This window comes from Neolamprologus brichardi, chromosome 7, assembly GCF_056152115.1.
Source record: "Neolamprologus brichardi isolate AB-2024 chromosome 7, ASM5615211v1, whole genome shotgun sequence".
NCBI lineage: Eukaryota > Metazoa > Chordata > Actinopteri > Cichliformes > Cichlidae > Neolamprologus > Neolamprologus brichardi.
The window spans coordinates 2,882,804-2,910,229 of record NC_142110.1 but is presented as its reverse complement, the minus strand read 5'-3'; the positions used below and the strand labels follow the sequence as shown (position 1 = coordinate 2,910,229).

The 27,426-nt window shown below is 42.1% G+C and overlaps 2 protein-coding genes across 3 annotated transcripts; one reads left to right on the top strand and one right to left on the bottom strand.

Moving 5' to 3' along the window:
- Window positions 1–314: 314 nt before the first annotated feature.
- Window positions 315–21,223, bottom strand: nup205 (nucleoporin 205). Of its 2 annotated transcripts, none has more exons than XM_087842826.1 (42): window positions 21,100–21,223; window positions 20,431–20,573; window positions 20,109–20,280; window positions 19,419–19,563; window positions 18,962–19,121; window positions 18,546–18,774; window positions 18,287–18,451; window positions 18,009–18,184; window positions 17,724–17,840; window positions 16,259–16,396; window positions 15,978–16,128; window positions 14,631–14,836; window positions 14,365–14,547; window positions 14,081–14,131; window positions 13,582–13,791; window positions 13,233–13,470; window positions 12,957–13,146; window positions 12,704–12,824; window positions 12,395–12,473; window positions 12,150–12,314; window positions 11,899–12,023; window positions 10,243–10,357; window positions 9,943–10,092; window positions 9,723–9,797; window positions 9,463–9,620; window positions 9,295–9,375; window positions 9,020–9,211; window positions 7,679–7,880; window positions 7,484–7,582; window positions 7,181–7,329; window positions 6,833–7,024; window positions 6,614–6,735; window positions 6,304–6,436; window positions 3,405–3,531; window positions 3,215–3,288; window positions 2,959–3,087; window positions 2,616–2,742; window positions 2,339–2,511; window positions 1,451–1,580; window positions 1,127–1,255; window positions 924–1,000; window positions 315–762 (listed from the first exon to the last, which is right to left on the bottom strand). In XM_087842826.1, the coding sequence occupies exons 1-42, from the start codon at window positions 21,125–21,127 to the stop codon at window positions 610–612; spliced, it is 5,979 nt and encodes a 1,992-aa protein (XP_087698952.1). In that variant the 5' UTR covers window positions 21,128–21,223; the 3' UTR covers window positions 315–609. The 2 variants fall into 2 exon arrangements, with proteins under 2 accessions (XP_087698952.1, XP_087698953.1); XM_087842827.1 differs by having other exon boundaries at window positions 7,181–7,326.
- A 353-nt stretch (window positions 21,224–21,576) lies between these two features.
- Window positions 21,577–27,169, top strand: agk (acylglycerol kinase). The gene is made up of 14 exons (XM_087844325.1): window positions 21,577–21,824; window positions 21,908–21,947; window positions 22,029–22,108; window positions 22,198–22,273; window positions 22,375–22,500; window positions 22,617–22,711; window positions 22,867–22,936; window positions 24,476–24,555; window positions 24,641–24,698; window positions 25,893–26,040; window positions 26,127–26,224; window positions 26,357–26,427; window positions 26,511–26,595; window positions 26,707–27,169. The coding sequence occupies exons 1-14, from the start codon at window positions 21,715–21,717 to the stop codon at window positions 26,839–26,841; spliced, it is 1,272 nt and encodes a 423-aa protein (XP_087700451.1). The 5' UTR covers window positions 21,577–21,714; the 3' UTR covers window positions 26,842–27,169.
- Window positions 27,170–27,426: the final 257 nt, after the last annotated feature.

The window sequence follows — 27,426 nt, the reverse complement described above, 5'->3', positions numbered from 1 at the left end:
CATCTTGTTGTTTTGGTTCCTGGTTTTGCTTCTCCTGATAAGAAGTTTGAAATGAGTAAACCCAGACGTGCATGTAAAAATAGGTGAAATCAGTCACTGGTGTTCAGCACACCAGTGGTCGACGTCTTTGTGATGTGCGTGATAAGATGTTAGAAAAACAAAAAAAGCAGCGTGAAAATGTCACTGAAAGAGTCAAAGCTTGAAAAACATTTCTATTAATACAGGCCAATCAAATGTCAGCAGACGGTAACCCATTAAAAATAAAAGGTGCCCGTAGCCACTGTCGTTTAGGCGAGGAACGTGAGAACTGGACATTTAACCGATTTAGAAAAAGAAGTTTATTTTCACAAAAATCATCCGAACAAACAAGAATATCAAACAGTTTAACAAGTAAAAATTTCTTCTGCTTTTTCTCCACATTCTCAATTCCTCAAATGGTGCTACTTGCACTGTGAACGTAAGCATGATCGAAATTGACACTACGAGTTATAGAAGAGGAAGGTCGGGTCAGTAGAAAGGAGTGACGTTGCCAGACGTGAAGTCCTTAGCAGTGTTCTGGTTTTGCCTGTTATGAAGGCAGAAGTTCAAACTGACGGATCTTGGCCGGTCTCAGCTTTTGGGCTGTCGCAGCAGGCCGCGGATCCTGCGGACCAGAGCCTGGATAAACGTATAGCGAGAGCGGACCTGGCTGTACGAGCCCTCCACCTCCAGCAGCTTCCTCTGCAGGGCCTCCCCAAATCCTGCAGCCATGTCGCTTTTCAGCTGCAATCACACAGACAAGAGAAAGAAGGAAAAACTTGATGAAAATCTCCATTTAAAAAAGGCTTATGGTTTAGGCCGAGGCTTAATGCATGGCTAGGAAGCTGCCCCAGAATGTACAACTGTGTACAACAGACTCATACCAGTTTACAGAAATTTCTTACCAGATCTAGATCTTGTTGGCTGACTCTGGATAGGCTTAGTCCTCGGCCTCCGCTGGCCTGCAGCCCGCTGAATGAGTCTAAAGAATTTGAACATACAGAAATGTTCATGTTTACTCAACCAGGGATCATTCAGTGTCTACACATCTGCTCTCAATAACCAAAAAGTGCAATGAACCTATTATCTCTGTAACATGTGCCCCTACCATCCGCGAGGCGTGATCTGTATAAAGTGGATCCAGGCAGCAGCGAGTCTTTGGGGTCAGTGGGTATACAATGCAACAAGTAGTACTCCAGGTGACGCCACAGCACGAATAAGCACGTCTCAATCACATCTAAGCAGGAGGCAGGTCAAGGCTGTCCACAGCTTCTCATGTGGCATTTTTTAATAACTTATCAGTGTAAGATAATCAAACACTATATGGCACAGAAATGATGGAGAGAGGCAGTTTCAGCGTAGCATTTATCATTCCTGGTTTAATCTTGTTAATCCCATTTCTACTAATGTGTCTGCGAGGGGCAAAGGATACAGGAGCACAAGGCCAGCAGCTTGGCTCGGTTGTTGATGAGCTGGACCAGTCGTCTCTTGGCCAGTAAGCTCCTCTGCACTGATGAGATTTTCTCCACTCCTCCTGGGCCTGAAACCAGGCCTTGGCACAACTACAGAGAAAAGGTGGTTAGAACTGAGGGCTAACGCTAACAATCAAAACGTATGCAGGATGTGCAAGTTTATTTGGTAAACTGACGGTGGTGAGGTTATATCTCTATATACACTGTTGCATCTATCTATTACTAGAGGTGGGAATCACCATACATCCCACGATACGATATTATCACAATACTTAACGCACGATACGATATTATTGCAATTTTTAAAAATATTTTGCGATATTCAGATTCTGTACATAAAGGTAAACTTTATCAATCATCATTTTCTCTAATATCAAAGTCTCACACTCAGTCTTTCTCTCATTTCAGTTTGATTGTTGACAAACTGAACGGTTTGTATTACAGTCTAGTCCAACTTAACTGAATCAACCATCTGGTACAATTATAGCTATTCTGAACTATGCAGTTTATGAAAACTATGCAGCCCCTTCAGCAACTGAAGAATTTGAAAGTAAATTAAAACAAAATATAATTTTACATTAAATAAAAAAGTTTTAAACTTAATTAAAATAAAACATGTCTTAAATTAAAATAAGTAAACTGTCATGTTTATTAAACACATTTGGACAGTGAAGGAATGTCGGGATTCTTGCTCAGAAAAAGGATCAACATGCTCTGAAGTCAGAGCACAAAAACCTTTTTTGTAACAAAATATCGATTTCTGCTGTCCCTGTATCCATACATTATTAGCAAACAGAATATCACGATGCTACACAGTATCGATTTTTTCCCCCACCCCTATCTATTACCTCCTTGAGCTCCTCGGGTGGGAGCTGATCCAGGCTCTGAAGCTTTCCCAGGCTCTGCCTGTGACTTTGGTGGAACCGGAAGAAATCAGCAGCACTATTCTTGAGCAGGTACAACACCAAACCAAGACTAGGGACCCGAGAGTAAGCCATCGATGGCACAGTGGATGAAAGGTCTTGAAAAGAGGAGGAAGAGTCTATCGTTAAACTGAAAGTGCTAAGCCACATTAACGATTAGCATGAGCCAAATCCTTATTCTTCAGAAGTTAGTTCTACTGACCAGTACGTGCTCCGTCCCTGCCAGCTGGCTCGCTGCCTGACGGGCTGAAGAGGCAGATGCTGAACTGAGCCTGGGCTGAGCTCTGCAGCAGGAGGGCCTGGCAGTACTCCATGATGTTAGCACAAACCTTGGGACAAAGGACAGCAGGTTCAAATCACTGACGATGCAGAACTGATAACAGAGAGAAACCTCCAGACATCTCAGTGCCTCTCTTGTGGATTTTGCCCCAAAGTGTCCACTCCACACTTGGAATACGTAAAATATAAACATGCTAACTGGGAAGCCGGCACTGAGAATACACTTTACATCTCCAGTTTTACCATTTACAGAATAACCGTCAAACCTGTTGCATGGCAACCTCCATCTCTTCCCGCCGTTCTGCTGAGTCTCCAGGTGCAGAGATCTCAGCCTGTTTTAGCAACCTGTCCCGCTCACTTCCTGCCAGACGGCCGAGCAGAGACAGACACAGGCGCTAAAAAAAAGAGAGAGAGACATTGCCACTTATGTAAATCTCACACTGAAAAGTAGACGCAGAGGTTAAAGAGGGTTGAAAGTTAGAACAGGTTGGTATGTAATAAAAACTAAGGGCATCATCTGACCTGGAATCTGTTAATGTGACCTTGGAACTCCAGGAGCGCAGCGCTGTTGACTTCTCCGCCCATCTCAAGGGCACCTGAGACATCAAGTAGTTACTGAGTCACTGATTATAAACACGTGGTTCACATAAGGGTGATATAACATTAAAAGAGCTTTGTGCTTTCAGTTCAGGGTGACTGCTCGTCTTCGTACCTGGCAGAGCTGTTTTACTGATGATGCCAGTAAGCAGAGAAAGTTCCTGCAAAGCTCCCATACTGAGCTCCTGGCAGCGCAGCAGGGACTGAATGGTGTCTGCATGGACGATCAGCCACTGGAGAACCTGCACACAGATATTTGTTGTTTATTATTACTCGCTTTCAAATCAAAAATCAAACTCAACGATTCATTGAGTAACTCAAATATTTAAAAAGAAAAAAACCACTTTGATCACTTTCTGCTTTGATGCTTTGTTTATTCCACGACTCAGTGGGGCTCATTCGTCCCCATATAAGCGTGAGCGTTTCACCCACATTTGCAACTAGAAATAGACCTGCAACTGAAACTTCTCTAAAGGCACACGTGCATCAAACGTACCACATCATTAAGCCCATGCAGCCCCCAGGCTTTCAACAAAAACACTGGTAACGCATCAGCAGGGCTGAAGATGACACGTCATGGTTTAACATGAATCAAGAGTCTGTCTACGCGGCAAAGAGCAACGAGGAGGCGACGTTAAGGAGACCATGAGCTCAGGTTTAGGGCCGCCTGTTCCTGTGATCACTGTTAAAACCTTTACTTGGGAAAAAACTGGCAGGAGTCCTTAACCCTTTAAGACCTACCATAGAACCAAGTCCACTAGAGCTTATATTATATTTTTACATGCTGTGGAGCCATTTTTGGGAGCATTTCAAGTTGCTATACATCAATACAACCATTACAGTCTAAATTTTAATAATATGTCTGCATTAAGTGCATAGTGATTACATGAATTGCAAAAAAGTGCAATAAACTACAAAAAAATTGAAAATCGTTTTTGTTTTTTTAACATATATTTCTAGTTAGAGAAATTTAAGAGGCTTATCCCTCAAAACTGTAAATACAAAAGTTGCACAAAATAGTTTCCCACCACAGGAAATTTATTTTGAGTGTCTTCATAGTTTTATTTTTGAAATACACCAATTTTTATATACTGCAGGAAAAACGAAAATAAATGTTATAATGCAAATTTGCAAATAAAGCAGCATATGCATCAAAATAAACTATTTCCAGCAGTGCAATATGAGTCCTAAGCATCCCAGAAACGACACAGAAAGTCATAAAGTCAAAGATAACTTTTAAAAACACCAGTATAGGCTCATGAGGCCCTGATGGTAAAAAAAACTACATTTCCGCAAAAATGACGACACTTCTGGTTTCAGGCAGGTCATGGCGGACATGCAAAAGTTCGCGCCGACGTCTATTCCAACGTAGGAAGTGTTATGAACTGCTGATCGGTCGGCAAAGCGTGTTTCTGGAATATTATGTTTTTGTTGCTGCAAGTGGTTTTTATGCAGTTTTTGCAAAGCTATATGTGGAAGGAAACTGTGACCGAGGACAAGCTGATGGCATAAGATGTAAGTACAACTCCTCCGGTTTCATATGCAAAAAAATTATTGTGCTAGCTCACGTGGTTGCAGAGCTACCGGGATTTAAAAGTAGTTGCGGAAAACAGAGCATGCCCTCTGACCGGTTTTAAAGGGTTAACCAAACCATCGCGTGTCACACCAAAGAAAAGCTTTGAAGCTGCTCCCATCCAACATCTACAGTAAAGCTACAGAAGTTAAATAAAAGTATGAAGATGAACTGTTAGCTTAGTCTGATACAATGTTTGACTTTGGCAGTTTGCTGAAGGCTGCAGCAGGGCTGAATCTAATCTAATCTAATCATTTCAAGGCTTTAATACCATTATTTTACAGATTTATGTAAAATATACAAAACAGGAAAAATATTATATTAAGTTCATGACATTAATATTTAAGCAGATAAAAATGAAAGCTCACCCACTAGCCCGGGACTTTCTAGGCTGGACACTGAATCATTGTTAACATCTAAACCATCACAAAGTTGTTGTTTTTCCTGCAGCAGGAAACGTTGCATCAAAATAGGACAAACCGCTGAGAATGTCCACATGCTCGAATTTCATCATTGTAGTCATGAGATATTTCTTTAAAACCTCACACTCCCACGTGCACATGTGTCATTAACACGATTAAGCAAACAGACACACACAAACGCACACACATGATCATATACAAAATCAACCTAACCGAGAAGACGTCATTTTCTCTCTTTTTGCCTTCCAAGAAAACCGCGTGAAAGACATTTTATTTTAGGCTTTAGTTTAAGCTGCATGTATGCCTTATTTTGATTGAGCTGTTCTAGAGATGATACATCTAAGCTTCAACATGTCCAGAACTCTGCTGCCCGTATTATCACCACATCACCCCCTCCAGCTTCATTGGCTCCCAGTCAAATATCGCACCAATTTTAAAATACTTTTGTAAACATTTCCTCCATATCTCTCTGATATGGTTCAGATCACCACACTGCAGCAGTGCTTTCAGCTGCTCTGGAATTCTCAACCTCCTGATATAAGAAATACCACTTCCTTTTCTCTTTTCAAGTCTAGACTCAAAACTCACCTGTTCAGAAAAGCTAATCCCACATAACCTTTTACATTCTGCTATTTTAAATCTGTTTAATCTTTTATGTTTCAGTAAATTTCCTGCTTTTAGTTTTTCTGCTGTGTACAGTGTCCTTGGGTGTTCTGAAAGGCGCTTTCAAATAACACGTATTATTATTTTTTTGTGCATTTTTGAAAAAAAAGAAGAAAAAAGGAAATAAAAATTACAACTATTGCAATTTCTAAAATAGAAACCAATGATTCATTTTGACACGACATAGGATTTCTTACCTGATAACTCAATAACTGATCGAATAATCAATAACTAAAATTTGGATTATTACAGCCCTACATTCAGCCGAGCAAAAGATCAACCAAACCAGAACAGGAAATCAAATAATAAACTCAGACACGTGACAAAGCTCAGCTCTAACAACGTTATACACTTACTTGTGCTGCCCCCTGCTGGTGATTTATGGAGGTGGAAGTCAGAATCACTTGAAAGAGCCTTAAGGTTGGTAAAAGAATCTGTCTGTAACGGTCCATAGGGCTGGGGATGAAGCCTGATGGGTCCCTCATCACCCTGCAAACCAAAGAGGAACAGATGCAAACATGAGGGAAACTAGAAATATAGATTTCAACAGCTCAAGTTTTCTGAATAAAGGTTGTTTTAAAAAGGAATATAAGATGTTTACATATCAAATATAAGAACTTTTTAAAAAGACAGCTAGTCCTCTCACTCTCTCCTCCACATCCATACCTGTGTGCGTCGCTGTCGGGCACCATGTCAAACACCTGACACTCCATCAGCTGTGCCACCAGCCCACAGCGCAACAGCTCCACGGCTCCCTGCCCCGTCTTAGCCACACGAGTCAGCAGAGCCTAAACAAGCAAACAAGCTTGTAGCTTCACAATCTTCCCCTCATTGAGGCTGCTGTGTTCAATTTTAGAAACTAAACACTGAAAACTGTCTCCTCACCATCTTGCTTTCAAAGATGTAGAGTGGTTTGAGGAGAGGTGGCTGTGGTGTGAGCAGGCTCTGCAGTGCCACATCGTCCTGCCTCAAGCTCTCCACCAACGACCGCAGGTAGCCGCTGTTGCAAATATACAGCAGCCACTGATTCTGACGGTCAATTGACAGGATGCGGTCCAGCACGGCCATGGCCAGCATCTAACGGGGCGGGGGGGCAGAATACTTGTTAGGCTTGGTTAACATTAAAACAGAGAGGTGTTGATAGAAGCAAAAGATACTTGGCATTCCAGAAACGCATGTTAGGATGCATCAAGATTGGGGGCAGAGAAAGCTTCATGTAGGTTTAACCCTTACTCTGCTGATTTCATGGCCGTCACAGGCATCTCGGCACACAACCTCCATGAGGGCCTTGCCGTAGCTCTCGATGATCGCAAGGTTCTCCCGCTGCAGTTTGGAGAAACCATCTTCAGGAGCTGTGAGACGTTCCCACATTGCTTTGCCTGCTGCAAACACAAACATTTCCTCAGACAAACCCACTGTTCCTTTGAAATGATACTAACAGACAGTATATGTCAGAAAACACTAACAATGACTTTTTTGTCAAATAAAGAGAGGTCTTATTATAACCTGCAGTGTGTGATTGCTTCTGTGTTGTACCTGTCTGCAGAGTGTCCGGTTCTTCAGGTTTCTGGGCAATTTGCAGATAATACAGCAGAGAGCCGTACAGGTGAGCACGCAGACGCTGATATCCGCCTCCTTAAGGTGTGAAAGACATCACAAAAACGTACTGGGATCAAAGTTTATCCTGAAAAGTTTCCCCGTGTGAGAAATGTGGGTTTATGAGTCACTAACCAGTAGAAAGTATAAAGTCCAGCAGCTTGCGCAGGATCAGGTGCAGGGCAGAGTTGGCGATTGACGCAAAGCCAGAGGATGCTTCTAATCCCGCCCCCTGCTGCTGCTCAGACAGCACTGATTGGCTAAGGTGAGCTGTCAGTGTGAAGACCGCTCCGGCAACAATGGGCATCAACTCCCCTGCTGCATCCTCTGATAACACCTAGACAAAGCACAGTTAAGAAAACTTGAGTATTGAACACTGAGACGTAGGGATGGGTACCGGTATCCGGTGCCATTATGGCACCGGTTCTGACATAAACGGTAGTAACCAGACCAAAAAGCAGCGCACATTTCGGTGCTTTATTTTCCTGAGCTGTGATACACTTTAGATTCTAGCCAATCATTTTACGTTTCCGAGGATAGCAGGCGGGTCCAGGTACGTACGTTCTTTTAGAGCAGAGCTACAGATTAAAAATGTCCAAGGCGAAGCGGTCAAAAGTCTGGCTGTACTTCACAGCAAGAGATGCAAACTCAGCAGCTGCAACAAGTGCTTTAAGCTGATACTGTGATACTGTCAAAGGAGGTAACACCTCAAATCTGATGAAACACCTGGAGACGCATAGCGTTTTTTTAAAAGCTGAGAAATGCGCCGTATTTGATAGCTTGCTGCGAGACCTCACACCGAGCACATCTACTGCGGGTGTGGTGCCTGTTATCGACCCGGAGTTAGCAACATCCCCCAAAAACCCGAAGAGGAGAGTCCTGGCCCCTAGCCCTGCCAGTGTAGCAGAAATGATGAGGATGATGATGCAGCAGCAGCCGTTCTTCTCTGCGTGAGTAGCTTAATGTTGTTCGTGTGTAATTTACGTTGAGTAGGCTAACCACGTTATTACATTAATGCATGTAAGGTGAACTAGCAAACATCATCATAGCTACATGCGGCTGTCTTCTTGTTTGATGGCAGATACTCCCTTCACCCTGGACAAAAAGGCTAAAATGACCAAAGAAAAAGTGGAAAACAGTTAAACATGAGAGGTTTTTGGACAAAGTTTGTGTTTTTTCCATTGTTTAAGCTGCTTCCAGCCAAGAGTGATACCATATATGCCCCATAGCTGCAGAAAAGGCTAACATTGTTATCTTTTTACAAAAAAACAGCTGAACATGAGAGGTTTTTGGACCAATTTTGTGTTCTCCATTCTTTAAGCACCGGTTTGAGCACCGTTTAAGCACCGGCACCATTTCAAAAGTACCGGTTTGGCACTGGTATCGGATAAAACCTAAACGATACCCATCCCTACTGAGACCAGTTCCTGATTGGACAGGACTGGATATTACTGCTACACTGACGTGATCACTGACCTTATCGTGCAGGTCCAGCAGCAGATCCCTGATGATGAGCTGCCGCTCATCAGCAGGTATCAGATCAGCTGGGCAGGCAGTCAGCAGCGTCTCCACCAGACTCCTCCAGGACTGCAGCGCATGCCGCTTTGCACTCAGGCTCCGACGGACACGGTTACGTTCCACCACTTGCTGCAGGATTGAGTTCACCTCCTAAGGCAAAGTAAACAGCAAATGGAATAAAATTACAGCTTTCAGCTAAAATTACAGGACGTCAGTTTGTGAGTTTCACTCACTTCCATTAACAGAGGCCTCTGTCCAATCGCTGCCATTCCCTGCAGCGCGTTCACCTCGGCGACCAGCACTCTGTGAAGCAACTGTGAAGAAAATGAAAACCAACTTGAGAGGCTGAAACAACACATCAGATCAAGAAAATACACGAGACATCGTATCTGGAAACGCACCTTAACGTTGCACACAGTATGTCCCTGCTCATTGACGTGCTCACAGTTGGAGATCACCTGCTCGATCTGAGTGCGTTCAAAGAAGTCCAGCTGCAGCAGCTCAGGCATATCCTGGCTGAATTCGATGGCATCCAGCACGCTCAGTAACTTCCTGCGCACTGATGATGAAAAGCGAGACAATCTGGGGTCGTTCTTAAAAACTCCTCACATGTATTCTTCTAATATTTTTCTAAATTCGAAGGTGGACTTGTGACACAAACCTTTAGAAACGGTGTCAAAATGCAGAAAACCGCTGACTGATCTCGTCTCGTCTTCCATGCCAGATTCCCCATCTGCTAAAAAATAAAAAGGTTTTAGGTGCATATTGTAAATTTCCTTTGCAATAAACAGGACGGTCAGCTGTGAGGGCTTGAAAGCTTTCTAAAAAGATCCTTTAAGCTTTTATTTACAGATGGAAAGTATAGAGCAACTTTCCTTTACCTGCATGCTGAGCGTGTGGCTGGTCATCCAGCAGGAGGCTGACGAGGCGCTGTGTATGGGAACGCTGGCGGTTGAGTGAGGTCACTCTCAGCTCGATTGCAGCTGTTTTCATGAGCCAAGACATCTGGGAGAGGGCGGCAATCTGGTTACCTGAGGAGCAGAAGGAAGAGAGAAAAAAGTGTTTTCTGTCCATTATTTCCTCCCTGCATGGATACACAACAACTCGTTTCAAAATAATGCTACTGCTTCGTTGGTAAAACGCCTTTTATTTAACAAGGTTAGCAGGGATTCTGAGCTCACTTGGCAGGAGGAAGGGCAGGTGTTGCAGGTGTGAGAACAGGAAATCCTGACTGGTCCTCAAATAGCGCATTGTGGGTCCAGATGTGTCTGGACAAGCACACAGCTGGTAGATCACCTGAGAGAGAAAGAAAACCAGACAAACACAAATTTGAAATATTCTGTAACATAAAATCCTCCTGCTAGCTGAGCTACATCTCTCACTGCAGAGATTGTGCCTCATTTAAACAGGGCTCGCAAAATCGCTAGCCCGACTAGCCCGGGGCTACCAAAATCCATCTCAGCCCTGCCCGTCAGGCTGTCATAGGAAGAAAAAACATGTCAATGCTTTTGCATTCTTTCACAAACGTAGCTGTCAGTATGTGACATATTGAAATCACGTTTGAATTTCCGCTTGTTTTTTGCTTCACTTTCACTTCGCTACGGCGCAAACTGTGAATAGAGAGCGGCAGCTACTGACTGGTGAGTGACAGATTAATTGCGCACCAATTCCTCTGACATCGTCTTATCACGCATTAGCTTCAAACGTGACAAGTGAAATCTCCCGCAGTAAGCTTAAACATGTGATACAGGTTGATTGCGCAGAGAATCAATCAACCAGGGAGGGGGGCAGATGGCGCCGCCCCTCCATGAGCCTGGTTCTGCTGGAGGTTTCTTCCTGTTAAAAGGGAGTTTTTCCTTCCCACTGTCGCCAAAGTGCTGCTCATAGGGGGTCATATGATTGTTGGGTTTTTCCTCTGTATCTATGAAGCGCCTTGAGGCGACTTTTGTTGTGATTTGGCGCTATATAAATAAAATTGAATTAAATAGAATCGCTGATCATTATGCAAGTGCCTGTGTAAAAGCAGATGGATTTACGCAGGTATTTTAGTTCTGCAGAGCCAAATAAGACAGGTGAGGGTGAAGAAGGGACAGCCAATCAGAAAAGCCGATCACAAAACAGAAAAGATATGACAAATCAGGCTGTGAGGCAAAAACAAAAGCGCAGCTTTTTTTGGTTTCATGGACAAAAGAATTTCTGTGGCTGGAATATGACGAGCTAAATAACATGATGTTCTGCCGGGTGTGTCTTGAGTTTCCCTCAATTTCTGAGTCGACAAGCACCTTTGTTACTGGGACCAGTAACTTTAAGAAAGACCCCATTAGAACCCATGAGAAATGCAAGAAATGCATTATTGCTCAGTCTGCAGCATCTTTCCCAGAACAAACGCCAATTACAAAAAAAAACTACTAAAAATAAACCAAACACAACAAGAAGTCCAGAAGAAACGCAGAAGAAAAAGATGTTTAGAACAGCGTGATGTTGCAAAGAGTGAACGACCTTTGGCAAAATGTAGCAGCCTTTGCAAACAAAGCAAATGGCCTCGATCTTGGTTCCACTTGCCTCTGACCTGTGACTTCAGTGGAAATGTCAGATTCAGGATCTGACACAGACTGATTCATGTTCTACAGTTCTTACAAGTTCATAGAAATTTCTGTTCAATTAGAACCAAATATTTGAGTTGATGATTGTATTTTTTACAGTTTGTGTTTTAACAATTTTTTAAGTCAATCAAAAAATTGTCCTCTTTTCTTCCAGGCTACTTAAATTTATTTTGGGCTACCAAAAACTGGAGAGTGTCTGCCCGAAGGGCTACCAGAGATTTTGAAAAATATTACCTGGTAGCAGAGCTCAGCCAGGTGCGGCGCCTGCTGTGTGAGTGCAGGTCCCGATCTTTTCTCTGTGCCTCTCTGCAGCCGGCTCAGGATGGCGTGCAGGCAGCTACGCGGGCACCCTAACACACCTGTAAGACAAACACACTTAAATCATCCGATTTTCTTTCCACTTAATCCATAAAAGGTTCAAACAGTGTTAAACATCATAACTGCTACCAAAAGGAACATATTCCCTGTAAAGGCCAAACTCTCACCCGGGTCCTGGAGATTGGTTGACGACACAGGCTTCTTCACTTCATAGCCCAAAAGATAAAGGGCCAGATTTGGTGCCTTCAACTCCAAAGACGTAATGAGCAGGTTCAAAATATGGATCTGGGTTTCATGCCGGATCCTTGCCACCTTCTTTTGTGAGTCTACGTCTGAAAGTTAGTATTTAAGGTGTAAATTAGCAAGTCTGAGTGTGACAGGTTTAATAATTAATAGGTGAAGATCGTCTCACCATCTTTCTCTGTGCCCTCCTCTGCGTCTTCATTGTCCAGACACTCCACAAAGCCTGCCATGAGCTTGTCACTTACAGCCTGAAGTGGAGACGTTTAAATTAACGTCTGCTTTAACACAGCTAACGCTTACATGCACACAGTAAAAACACCCAGAGGTTTCATGAAATCTGATCCAAGTCATCTTGAAAATTTCAATACTGTTCAATTTACTAATATATATGAAAGACAAACGAGTTTATATCGAGGCAACTGTTCCATCCGATTCAAAGTATGACACGTGTTTCCAGACTGTTCAGACTTGGACGTACCTGGTCATGTGTGAAGTCTCCCACCAGCCTAATCTGAATGTTTGGGTAGTTGGCAATGCGACGCAGAATCTTGGCGCTCTGGAAGGCGGCCTCTGGGTTTGAGCTGCTGTGGTAAAGATACCTGCCAAAGACAAACGGCAGAGTTCAGAACTGTGCTGCAAAGACTGAGTTATAAGCTTTACTGAACAGCCAACATTATTAAAAAGTGAACAAAAACACATTACAGTTCAAACATTATTTTAAAAAAATTTACCTCGCAATGTTGACAATGTGATCAGCCCTTCTGGTTTGAGGGCTGACGCCTTGGAGGAGCTGCTCCAGGGGAGAAACCAGCAGAGAGGCCTGGCTCTCCCTAAGGAGATCCATGAACACTGCTTCCTTCTGCAGAGCCAAGTCCAAAAGGCACAAGCAGTGCAACACCGCAGACTCCAAGTGCTTTTTACCTGTAAGGGCAGAGTGATGCACTCTTCTGTCAGAGCAAAGACACAAGTTCTCTCCTTTTCCCTAACAGCAGAGCATGCTTTCTCACCGGGGAAAGGTGCATAGGTGTCCAGCTGGCGGACCCCCTCCTCCAGCAGGCTGAGGCAGAGTGCCAGCATGGGCGAGTCATTGAGCAGGTGGAACATGATGCTGTGGCCCGGAGGCTTATGGGCCGGGACCTGCTCACCCTGCAGCTCCACAATCTCCTGGACAAAGTCAGAAGGCTGGGGCTCGTAGTCCCGCAGCAGCTTGTGGAACACCTCGAGGACAGAGTCGGCTACCTCCCACTGGGAGATGACGACGAAATGAAATGTGGGGGGGCAAAATGAGCAGCTTTACACACAGTTAAAAGTGAATCTGTTTCGTGTCTACACCTTGACGCTAGGAGGGAGCATTACCTTCTCAGCAGGGCGACGATACGCTCTGGTGGGGAAAGGGAGGAACACAGAGTCACGCAAGAAGTTCAAGTAGGGCTGAAAGCCGGGCACACGCAGCCCTGCTCCTAAATTAACGGGCAGGCTTCCCTCCACCAAGGTGCTGATCAGGTGGCAGAAAGATCGTGTCAGTGGGTACTCCTCACAGCTCGACTCGATCTCATTCAGCTCCACCTGATGGCCGTGAAAAGAATTCACAAAGTTTGAGTCACGTCCCTCTTTTTACAGGATGTTTAGCAATCGATCAAATTAAAGTAAAACTTTTAGTCTCCGGCTGTTTTACTAATCTATGATGCAGATCTGTAACGGCCCAATTACAGCAGACCTGCTCAGAGCGCCGATTTTGTAAACAGAAGAGCATTTAAAGACAAATCAGACGTTTTCTTTACAACAAGACAGGCTTAAATGTCACCCTCTGACCATTACGCTTGCTGAAAAAACAAAAACACAACTAAAATCTCACCTCTATCCCTGCTGCTTGTCTCTGTCCGGGGGCTCGCACCGTCTGAAGGATCTGTTTGACAAGAAATGAAAACAAAATGAGAAGCTTCAAAACACAAAGTTACAGATAGAAACACAAGAGTGACGATGTTTTGTTTTCTGGAAATTAGGTTTTAAGAAATGGCTGCAATCATGAGGACTGGACATTTGCATGTTTACAGCATCTTATAGTCATTTCAGTGGTGAGAGCACTGGTGTCTAAAATCATGTCATTTTTAATAAAAATAAAACATTGTTCTGTTTCACCTGCGTGTACTCCAGCGACTGCCAGAGTGAAGCAGCGATCTCCGGTGACTTTCCAAACGCTGCCAAGCAGTGCAGGAGCTCAGCTTTCAGGACGGGAGGAACGCTGCACTGAAGCAATCCCAACATGACGACAACGGGGGTCCACTGGGGATGCTCGCACAAGGCCAGTCGAGCATTTTCACTCTAGAGAAGATAGAAATAAACATCTGACTTTGTGGTATTTTACACCCACGTAGCAGCACAGATTCATGCCTGTTGTGGCATACCCATGTGATGATGGTGGTGAGCAACTGCAAAAACGAGGTAAGTCCTTCCATCTCTCTTTGGGTGATGCCCCTGAGTGGCGGGTGGCGGTAGTGAGCCGAATCTGGATTTGGGAGGTCTCGTCGCAGGTTTTCATGGTAGAGCATGAGCGAGTGAAAAAAATGTTCCCAGGACACCGGACTGCCTGAAACTCCCTGGATGTTGTCACCTGAACAAGATTAGCATGCATTAGACAACACTACAGTACACGCTGATAAGATTTTTGATTTAATAATAATTACACATAATAATGAACCCAGATAATATTCTAATGGTGTAAATAAAAAAATTAAAAATTTAAATGTTGTTTTGTTAAAAAAACAAAACAAAACACATTATTATTATTACAACATAATGAAGTTCCTTTTGTGGAAAGGCTTAACTTCAAATCGAATGTGTTGGTTTCAACTGAAATATCACTAGGGCTGCCACAAACGATTATTTTGATAGTCGACTAGTCATCAATTATTTTTGCGATTAGTCGACTAATCAGATCATCATCCATTGGACGTAAAACTACAGCTTATTGCACCAGGACACCGGAGTAAATTCTCGAGCATCTCACACTTCTGATAATCAGCTGTCTGCTTGACGTTTATTCAGCTGTGTAAAAACTATAACTTTAATCTCAGCCAAACCGATTTACTCAGGAACAAATAAAATACTAAAAAAAGCCAAACAATAACATTTTTAAGTTATCTAAGTGACTTATATATCATGTTTAACCTGAGTAGAGAAAGACGGCGGTGGGTTTGAAAACTTTTTGCCGGGAGTCCGGTGTTCTCACGGCTCTAGTTAGCCTAGCCCCCGGCTAGCTATCGAGCTAGTGGGTAACAGACGTCTCCGAAAACGTCGGAGCGCTTTTGAAAATATGTGGTGTCTTGATAAACTGAGCAGATATTTGAGGTTTACACAGCTACATTCTCACCTGAAAATATGTTAAACGTTTATTTTGTGACCCAGAAAGAATAATAAGAGTAATATTAAAACTAACTAGCTGCCGCCATTGTTGGAAACTGAGCTGGGCTGCGCTATGAATTCTGGGACACAGTTTCTTCTTCTTCTTCGGGGTTTAACGGCAGCTGGCATCCTTGTACATGCAGTGCTGCCATCTTCTGTTTCAGTCCGTTATTACACTCTTAAATCCTACTACTTATTCCTGCGTCTTTTGTGATCTTACAAAGCTTCAAACGACGCGTCGACTATTAAATCAGTCGTCGACGATTTTGACAGTCGAGGTAATCGTGGCAGCCCTAAATATCACTAAAAAAACATAAATAAATAAATTCTATAAAGCAATTTAGTCTTACTGTGTGCTGCCCCGTTGGTCTTAAGCAGGCTGAAGCAGTAATGAGCACACTGAGGGCCATTGGCAAGTCCTTTTAACATACGGAGATAGGAGATGTAGAGGGTGGACGGCAGAAGGTCTCCCATCTGACGTACAAACTTGGACAAAACCACCTGTGTCAAAATTCACAAAATATAAAAACAGCTTTAAACAAAAAGAAGTAACGGACACACACACCCCTCCTCCCCAAATCTAAATCAACTGGACAATCAGTAACAGTAGTCACAAAAACATGAACCCTACCTGTTTATGTGGAGGTCTTTGCAGGGCCATTCCCAGATAAGAACCCTGCAGGGAGCTGTGTTGAAGAGACTCCGTGGGACACCAGAACTCCAAACCCAGCTCTAATCCAAATGGGTCCTTGCTGTAAAACTCCCCTATCTGAAAACACAAACCAAAAATTCTCATCGATCAGTAATAAAAGGTTAGAGGTAATATTGCCTCATATGTATATATGGTAGGGGTGGGCGATATAAACGATATACGATAGAAACGATATAAATTTGACCAACGATAGAGATTTTGACTATATCGCTCTATCGCGATAGCACATGTCGATGATGTCATCAAGCTGGGCCGGTTTTGGTTGAAAGCATCGCAGCTGCTAAAACCATTATCATCTGCAAATTATGCCGACAGTCACAGCAAAGAGATGAAGCACTTTTGAAATATGGGGAAAGCCAAAAACTGCGCTTCCTCCACTTCCGTAACATTGATTCATTAATGTTGAATTCTCTGTCAGCTGCTCTATTCCCATGTTGTTGCAGCATATTAATAACTAACCTCGTATTGTGGATGAATAATCTCAGTTGTTCTCCTGACTGAAGTTTGCCCCGTGTACAGCATCCTGCTATGCGATTGCATTTGTCCCTGACCACCAGAATCCCTCACGTTAACTTTTATGGAGTGGGAAAAAAGTTAGCGTTCATCCTCCAGCTTCACTGTGCTAATGTTATGCTAACATAGCTGTGCCGCTAGCGATCACGTAGCACAACATTATATACCAGCTAGCCCAACTTCAGTAACCCTGCAAACGTCACTGCTGTTTAGTTTTCTGTCTTCATTTATGTTGGAAGTGATAGCAGAGCTGTACGTTTGAATTAGTTTCAAAAATCTCTCAGTCAGAACATGGTATGAAATGTTTAGGTGGAAACTAGCGAGCTAACTTCCTGTTAACTTCTAACTCTGTTAAATTTAATAAATTCTGTTTTCATGGATGCCTGGATGTTAAACTTAATTGTTACACCCGATAAAGCAGCAACACTGATGATTTAATTAAAGAATTTAGACCGTTTTTAACTCTTAGTATTCGTTTGACTTTGGGACCTGAAGCGGACGGAGTTTAGGACCCAGATTACTCCGCGAAGATCCTCACTACGGCAGCTGTAATGCTCTGACAATCCATCAAGCAGTGCGGCTTACCAAAGTTGTACTAAAACATTTTTTAACAGATTTCTGCAGCCAAAATCGGTTCGAGGTCAGTAAGCACAACCAGAATTTATACATAAGGCACACTCTCGATTTTTGAGAAAATGAAAGGATTTTAAGTGTGCCTTATAGTGTGGAAAATACGTTATACAGAAGAAAAGAATATATCATGATATATATCGTTACCGCACATGCTTCAAATTATATCGCGATATGAATTTTAGGCCATATCGCCCAGCCCTATTATATAGATATGTTAAAAAAAAAAAAACCCGCTAACCAGGATCATGAGGTGGTCCAAGTCCTTTCGCAATGACGACGGCAGCTCGCTGTCCATCTGTAAGGACATGTGCACGAGGCGGGCATCCTCATCGGCACGGTTACGAAGCTGCTTCACCTGCAAAAAGCCAAAAAACGCTTGTTACATATTTAAATTAAGATGCAAAAATAAATAAATAAATGAAATGTGACAATTACAGAATGCTGAATCTGATAAGTTAAAAACCATATTATAGTTTTACATGTCAGTCTTAAGTTAAAAGCATGCACCCGCAGCATCTCTTACCTTCATTGGCATAAGAGCCAGAAAGTCTGTGATGAGTGAATGGACGCGGCGGATGTAAAACTCTTCCTGGGAAAAACTCTCACATCCCAGAATGCCCTCTTTCATAAACAAGAAGACATCGCCCAGGAGAGCCTGATCAGCCAGAGCCTCATCTGCCTCGGTGAACTCAACCAGTGCTGCACAAAAACACATGTACGATAACATGAAATGGCTGTTATCTCAGAAACGTAAGAATTAGAAGGGCATTTTAATGGAGATTCAAGGAATGCAGTGCTTACCTGAGCCCTGTGGCAGCTGGGAAAGGACTCTCAGCAACAGAGCCCACGCCAGTCGACACACGGCCTGCAGCCCCGGAAGCTTCCATGGTTGGCTGTCCATCAGGCGACTGTGCACTGCAGACACATACTGCCTTTCTGTCAGCAATGGAAGCGCCTGGAGCAAATCTGGAGGAAAACACGTGCAGGCAGATGATTTTTGGAATCAGTGATTTCAACAGGAAAAAAAGAAAGAAAACCAAAACCATCAACACGAACTTACCATCTCTATCTTCAGTCCCCTGCTCGATAAAACTGACATCCAAGCAGTAGAGCAGTGCCATAACCAGAGCCAGGCTAACACTGTCCAGTGAGCCATCAGCCTGAGCTGTAACTGTCTCCAGGTGGCCAATGAGTGCCAGAGTGTCATCTTTTGACAGGGGTGATTGGCAGGTCCATGAAAACAGGCTGTCTGCAAGCGCCTGTCGGCATTCCTTGATGAGGTCTGCAACCTGGTGACAGATGCAGAAACTACATGTAATCCATATTTTCCATAATCCACTCTGCATTCCTACACTCGATGTTTCTATGTTGAGAGAATTAGTGGCTGTATTGTTCCTTTAACACTGGAAAAATAAAACAAAGCAATTTGAAGATTTATATCTTTGGTTAAAATTTATACAAAAGATTACTTCACACCTCCTTCCTGTGCTTTTCGTTGCCCAATCCGCGTTCTTTCTGCAGTCGCTCAAACTCACGCGTCACGCTTATCTCTGACACCAAAGTTAGGATGCGTTTGCTCAGACCTTGGCTCATGAGCTCATCTGTAAATCGTGTTGTCAAAGCCACCAGCTCTCCACTGAGGGAGAAAACAAATGACATAAGATTCAAATAGAATAGAATAGAATAGAATAGAATAGAATAATCCTTTAATTGTCCCACAAGAGGAAATTTGGATGTAACAGCAGCCAGAAAGACACATATACAAACAAACAGTACACAAGACACAGAACAGAAACACACACAATTTTTACATATTTACATGAAGGGCAATGGTTACCAAAAAATACAAGCAGGACAAAAACACCTTCATCATACGAGACTTTAACAGCATTTATCAATGTTTCATTGTACTACTTTTAGACACCATTATTACCTAAGATCCAGGGTGAAGGTCTTGCCCTGTCGTGACTGAATGAGTGTGCGCAGAGAGTTGGCCATACAAAGTTTTCCATCCCAGTAAAGTAACACGGCCACCAGGCCTCGTGTCAGTCCTGGAAAATAGGGCTGCTGCTGTTCACCTGGAGAGAGATGATTACAGAAAAGAAACAGAGCTCAATCTCAGTGTTTGATCAGGACAATCCATACACTAGGCAAGGCAAGTTTATTTGTATAGCACAATTCAACAGCAAGGTGATTCAAAGTGCTTTATAGATATATTAGAAACAAAAAAAAAAGATTTTAAATAGATTAAAACAAGCAAACTAACTAACTAATAAACAGACAAACAAACAAAACAGTATACAACATCAAAAATCAAAACAGATAAAATCAGTAGTTAAAATGTAAGTTTTGAAATTTAAGCTTAAGTGTGGATTTGGTGCTTTATTCAAATGCAGCTGAGAACAGGTGAGTCTTCAACCTGGATTTAAATAAACTGAGTGTTTCAGCTGATCTGAGGCTTTCTGGGAGTTTGTTCCAGATATAAGGAGCATAAAAGCTGAATGCAGCTTCTCCGTGTCTGGTTCTGACTCTGGAACCTGCTACACAATTAACTACAGTGACACTTTACCTATAAGATGAAATCTATGCTGGATAAAGTTGGGGGTTTTTCCCTTCATGTTACCTGCCAAGAGAAGCTCCAAAGCTGCCAACTCTCCAATGTCAAAGAGATCACTGAGGATGAAAGCCTCTGTCAGAAGCTGTTCTGGAAGGAGCCGTGACCCCTGCTGACCTTGGATGGCGATGCCTTCTGTGCTGGCTTTACGCACTTTCTCTCTTTGCTCTGCACTTTTTGGCTAAAAATGAAGAGAAGACAAGACGCTGTTAATATCAGAGTCTCGGAGGACAGACTGTAACTACAAGCTACACATTGGAAAAAAAAACACCCGTGACCTGCATGTGTGAGAAATGACAGTGTTTTAAATGACCTATTCATGCCATCTTACCGGGTTCTTAAAAAGTGACAGGAAGTGAGGTTTGTGTTTCTTCAGCTGTAGGTCTAGGAGGTGAACACTCTCGGGCTGTCTCCTTAACACAGCTCCGTCCACTGTCTCCCAGAGCTCTTTCAGTGGCCCCCACAGACTGGCTCCTGACGGAGTAAATACGCTTCAGATGTTTTGGGTCGTCACACAAGTATGCAAACAACTAATTTCTAGTCATTTCGAGTTAATTTGCTATAACCATGCTTGTTAACACCACTGCGGCATTTTGCCTATCCTACAGACACTATAAAAGATTCCAGAAGTGTAGTACAGACACTTCTTTGCCTCCCCCGAGTTGTTAGTTTCACTTTTATTTCAAGCCGGTCGGCTGATCTATCAGACAAATCGTGTCATCCCTCCCTGCTATTTCAGGTTGAGTGTGGGAATTAGTTCGGTGTAAATGAGTAAAACTAATCTGTTATTTAACCTCAGCTAACTTAACGTCTATTTGCTATGGGCAAGGCTAAGCTATGTTAGCCTGACAGACCCAACAACATGTGGTCAAAACATATCATAAACGACAAATCTGCGGCCAAGAAGCGCATATATCTGCGCTTCAGTGCATAACAGAGGTTGAGATTTGATGCAATAATTAAACAAAATCCAATTATTTAATAAAATATACACCCTTACCCGAATTTACCGCCATCTGCGCCGCCATGATACGCTCACTAAGTTGGACAGAAGCTTCTGGGTTTGTGCCGGTGTGAAATTTAAAACGACAACTTCTGTAATGCTTTGGTCACTTTTAGTGAACAACGAATCTATCAGTCCTAATTTAATGTCCTCGCTGGTTAGTTGAGTAGATTAAATATCTTAGAAGATTTCATGATTATGTGGGCTCTTTTCAGGCGGGGTCCTCCGAATGATGGCCCCGTCCTCATTACCAATTATGGGAATTGTAGTTCTTGTAAGTTAAAGCGTTTAAGGCATTTAATTAAATCTACAATCTGTAAACTTAAAAAAAAAGAATTAAAAAATAAAATATTTTTAGGAGACTTACATAAAGCAATACTTGGAAAAATGTGCAACTAGAAATAGTTCTGAAAAAAATCAAAACACAAGCGGAACCATGAGTTTGAGGCTCTTGTTTTGCTTCCGACGGTTTTGACGGTACACCAAAATACTCATGCTAGTCTTAAATCTGTGAGTCTGTGACCGCTGTGATGAAAATGTGTCGTTTATGACGCTTAATGATCTGTACCACGGCGCTAAAATTGAGGTTTTGAAAACAGTTTAATCACAGTCATGGCTCGAGTCGTGAAAGTGTTTCGGACTTTGCGAAATCATTGGAAGAAAAGCACATTTGCTGTGTGTGTCTTGTCCTACGGTGGATACTGGCTGTATGGAAAACACTGGTGGGTATTTCATGCTATGAATGAGACAGACTGCACAAATTCCCGTTTTCGCGTCCTAAATGTTGTGTATAATATCTCATCAGTGACAGCGTCCTGCGCAGAGAGGCGTGTCTATTAGCCAGGGTAAGATGTCACTAAATTATTACCCCAAAACACAAGTTTCCTCTTTGTGACAGTTATCCTTAACGTCATCATTTGTGTTAGGAATATGGACAGCAGCAGATAGCACCACAGGAGCGACTCAGGAAAGCAACTGTGATTTTGAACCCTGCAGCTTGCAACGGGTAAGACGCATAATCTCCCGACGTCTCTCTGAGAGTCTTGTTTAATTTTTCTCAGAATATTTACAGCTTCCTGTGTTAATTTTCTCCAGGAAAGCCAACAACCTATTCGAAAAGAATGCTGCTCCTATTTTACACCTGGCTGGTGTGCAGATTACAGTAGTCAAGGTATTGTTTTCTATTTCAATTGGATATTTATCAGGTAATAGTGTCTCTGAGAGTGTCCCAGAGCATGACGTCACATCTAGATATTACACATCCCTCTACAGACAGACTATGAAGGTCAGGCAAAAAAACTGATCGAGTTAATGGAAGAAACAGACATGCTGATCGTGGCTGGAGGAGATGGCACGTTGCAGGAAGTGATCACAGGTTTACTGAGAAGGCCAGACCAAGTAGGTGTAATGTAATATAGTAGCTTAATCTGACATCAGTTGTCTGTAATAACTATATTCATTCTGATACTTTAAGTAATTAAATCTTTCTTTTGGTGGATGTTTTCTGACCACAGGACGTCTTCAGTAAGACACCAATTGGATTCATTCCACTAGGCTCCCATAATTCCCTCAGTCCAAGTCTTCATCTCCTCAGTGACAACAAGGTCAAGTAAGTAATGTTTCAGCATCACACACAAAATGATCATTACATATTCCCACGACAAACTTCACTGGGTTGTTATCATGTCACTCAGTAAATCTATAGTACAGAATTCCTGATTTCTTCCATTAACTAGAATGTTTTTAACGTCATTCGTTTTCCAGGGACATCACATCAGCGGCACTGTCGATACTGAAGGGAGAAACTGTACCGCTGGATGTGCTCCAAATCAAAGTGAGAAACTGCTTATATATTGCTCTACAAGTTACAAACGAATGTCTGTACTTATTTAAAATCATCTTGCTGTTTTTAACAGTAAGCCGGTAACCTGGATTCATAAAGCACATTTTCCAAAGTTATTTAATATTTATTTTAAAAGCCATCAGGTAAAATATATTTATATATATTTTTAAAAACATATATGAATATTTATTATAATAAAAGAAAATTACAAGAAAAAAATAAATGAGTTTTATCAGTTTTTGTGAGTATTCTTTTTTATTTTTCAAGTTTAAAAAATATATACATTGATTAATTTTGATGATTTTCTGTTATTCTCCTTTTGTACCACTCAAACTTATTTATTAATTGACCTTCTTTTCATATTTTGAATACATGTTGGCCTAAACGTAAACATAAACTATTATTTTTAATTTTCTTCTTAATATTTAATATTCTCTTTTGCCATGTTGACGACTTTAAATTCAGCAGAAGAAATAAGCAAATTTAAATTCAGGTCTCCGTGCAAATTATTTCATGTCCAAGGTGTGTAGTAATTAAAAAAAGTTCTTCCCAGAGACTTCAGAATCCTTGTTACTTGGGCTGTGCCGTATCATATCATCTGCAATAATATACATTTTTCCATGATATAAAAGTGTCATATTGCAGTTTCTGTCCCATCTCAGTGACACCTGTTTATGTTTCCTAGCGCACACAACTGAAAGACAAGCCAGACATATCTGACAGCAAGCGCTGAATTTCAGTTTTCAATTAGGGTTCAGTAAATAAGGAGCTACTTCAACAACCTCTGAAAAAGCACAGATCAAAACAAACAAAGAAACTCTGGAGTATAACCAGGTCAAGAAGGAGGAGAGACGAGCAGCTGGTGATGTGCTACCCAAAAGTAAACAGATGACACAACTGCATACCGCTGCCATATGATAGGATGAGCAAACAGTGGATGGAAATTACTGGCCTGGTTACATGGTGGAAAAAAATGAGTTTAAGCAGCTCAACCCACGACTCCAAATCCCAGGTAGAAAATATGAGGTAGAGAGAATCATATACCCATCGCTTTTCCTGCAAATGGTCAATAATGGCCGCCCCAATAAAGTAAATAAAGTATGCAACGGCAAGTTAGTGACTGTTTCTGTAATTAAAAGTAGAGATGTGCGGTACTCTGATTCTACTGACAGTGTTTGACTCTTAGAATATAAAGTAACAAATAAAATACAATAAAAATAAATAAATAAATTGACAACTAGCTAAGTGAGGAAGTAAATTCAAAGCTGAATGCATAATTTTAAAAAAATTACATATACATTTTGTTATCCTTGATATTTAATGATGCACTGAAATTATTCTCAGTGCTATAAAAGTTTAAACATGAGACATGTTCAAATGTAGTTTTTAGCCCTCAGCTGTAAAAGACTGATGGAGTATCGCTGTCAGTACCCACGTTTGTGAATGTGAGAACGAGGTGAGGGAGAAACTGCACTGGTTTAACACTTGGACAGGAGTTTGACTTTGAAGTGTATGTGCTTGTTTTCCCAGGGAGAGAAAGAGCAGCCAGTCTTTGCTCTGATGGGACTGCGTTGGGGGGCTTTTAGAGATGTGGCTTCAAAAATCAGCAAGTAAGATTACTCAAGACTGTAACTAGACGAGGAAGACAACGATTCTTCACATATAAGAATGATTAACCATAACATTTCCCGACAGATATTGGTACCTCGGACCGCTGAAGACAAATGCGGCGCATTGGTTTAGCACTCTGAGGGTAAGGATGCTCTCTTTCCTTAAACATGCTGGCAAAGCGATTAATATGTGCAACTCCTTTCTTTCATAATTATTATAGTTACTGTTAGTTTTTCCCCCTTATTTTCTCCTGCATTGAAAATAACAGCAAACATCTCACTCCGTGAATCTGTTGTGGTGTAAGTTTCACATCCTTACAAAAACTTGGGGGTAGATTTTGAAACGAGTCAGTCGGTGCAGATCACTCGTGCTGTGGATGCGTTTCACGTCTCCCATTGTCTCCTTTTGTGATTCTGTGTCTGCTAACCCAGTAAGATGAGTGTTTACTGGTTCATGAGGCTCTTGTATACTGGCTAGTGTATGGTTTTTTTAATGCAGAAGTACAGTTGGCAATATTTGCTCCAGATTTTCACTTTTCACAAATTATTTGAGCCGTCCGTTAGTCCTGCAGCCTAAGCAGTTTTAACAGTTTTAAAGGTTTCCTGTCCAAATTTGCAGATGTTTCTTTGTTATAAATCTCAAACAACATTCTTAGTAGAGAGCTAATGACACTACTTATTAGAGGTGGGAATCACCATACATCCCACGATACGATATTATCACAATATTTAACCCACGATACGATATTATTGTAATTTTTAAAATATTTTGCGATATTCAGATTCTGTACATAAAGGTAAACTTTATCAATATTCATTTTCTCTAATATCAAAGTCTCACACTCAGTCTTTCTCTCATTTCAGTTTTATTGTTGACAAACTGAACGGTTTGTATTACAGTCTAGTCCAACTTAACTGAATCAACCATCTGGTACAATTATAGCTATTCTGAACTATGCAGTTTATGAAAACTATGCAGCCCCTTCAGCAACTGAAGAATCTGAAAGTAAATTAAAACAAAATATAATTTTACATTAAATAAAAAAGTTTTAAACTTAATTAAAATAAAACATGTCTTAAATTAAAATAAGTAAACTGTCATGTTTATTGCTGCCAAAAACAAGTTAAACACATTTGGACAGTGAAGGAATGTCAGGATTCTTGCTCAGAAAAAGGATCAACATGCTCTGAAGTCAGAGCACAAAAACCTTTTTTGTAACAAAATATCGATTTCTGCTGTCCCTGTATCCATACATTGTTAGCAAACAAAATATCACCATGCTACACAGTATCGATTTTTCCCCCACCCCTACTATTTATTCACTACTATGTTTTAGGAGTGGCCTCTGGTCCGGGATGTCTCTGTGTCTTATTTGGCTCCCACGCTTCGGCCCCCCGACCTGCCCCCTGTGAAGGCCCCCAGGCCGAATCTGATCCACCGCATCATCCGCAGGCTGAAGAACTACTGGAACCCACCAGCTGAAGGTGAGCGAGTGTGACTGAACTTGTAGCACAACAGCCCAGGACACTGTTTGTCTAATTGTTGCTTTGGTGGTTGTGTGTTTGGTCAGAGCTTCCAAAAGTGGAAGAGCCAGAGAAGTGGGAGGAGCAGCAGCTGTCAACGCTAGAGCTCTTTGTTCAAACGCACAACAAAAACCCAGTGGAGAGGGTCAGTTAAAAAGCATTATATATGTAAAGCTGTGTTGCTATTCTTAGAAAAACAAAAAGAAAACATGTCACTGCCCCTTTTAAGTGCTCTGTGCCTCTCGGAAGTTTTTGCATTCTTCATTTTAATTTTCAGCGCATCAATGACTCCCTCAGGATCAGTGCAGAGCCTCACAACTTGACCGTGGGCGAGTTCATTACTGCAGGGTCAGTAGTGTTTTTTCCTACATTTCTGAAAGTGTGTGATTGTGCAAAATGCATTCAATGATTTTAATCCTTCTTCATAATAGCAATAAAAAAGCAGCAGACCCGACTGTATTCACTGAAAATGCCACAGAACTGGAGGCTGGTGCTTGCTGGCTGCAGCTGCCAGAGGTCAGAAATCCTTTAAAATCAAACCTGCTTTAAGGTCGTGATTCTATAAGTCCGTCTACTTCCAGAAGCGAGTTTTTGCCCTGACATTTAACTTTGCCACGGTCCCCGCAGGGCGCCTCCGGCTTCTACAACATCGACAATGAGGAGTATGAGGCGATGCCTGTGGAGGTAAGGCTGTTGCCACGGAAACTCCGCTTCTTCATCAGTGCCGAGCGCAGAGAGCAGCTCCTCTCGCAGATCCAGTGATGAGAAAACAGAAGCCGAAAGAAGACGAGAACAGCGGGACAGAAGCCGAATTCGAGGCCATCAAACCCCGAGTTCACCCTCAAAATGGATTTTTGCTTCGCCAGCAGTTTTTTAAATGATCATGAAGTGCTGATGGAGGCTGTTTCACTCCATGTAACCATAAAATATTCAGTAGCAGTTACAAAAACAACTACCTTACAGGCTGTTTGCTGTATGTAAAAGGACCAAGGCTTCTTTTCTAAGCCAGTAACCCATGTACAGGCTGTCTTACAGGATGTTTACTGAAAAGTTCACTATTAACATGGTCAATAAAAATAATGTCTGCCCACCTCGGTGCAGTTTTTCTCCCTTTGTGATATTTATGTGTTTGATATCAAGGTTATAAAGCCATCAAAGCTGCACTTCTGCTGGTCTTCTTGGTGGGGACGTTGTGCCGACCTGAGTGTTTTGCAGTAGCTTGGACCTGGAGTTTTGGCACGCTGCACGGAGATGCCGAGTCTGATCGGACAGATGGCGTAAGACAGTAAATCTGCAGGATTAAGCTTGTGGCTGCTTTGTGGGGCCCTTGGAGAATGCTGTGGGTTC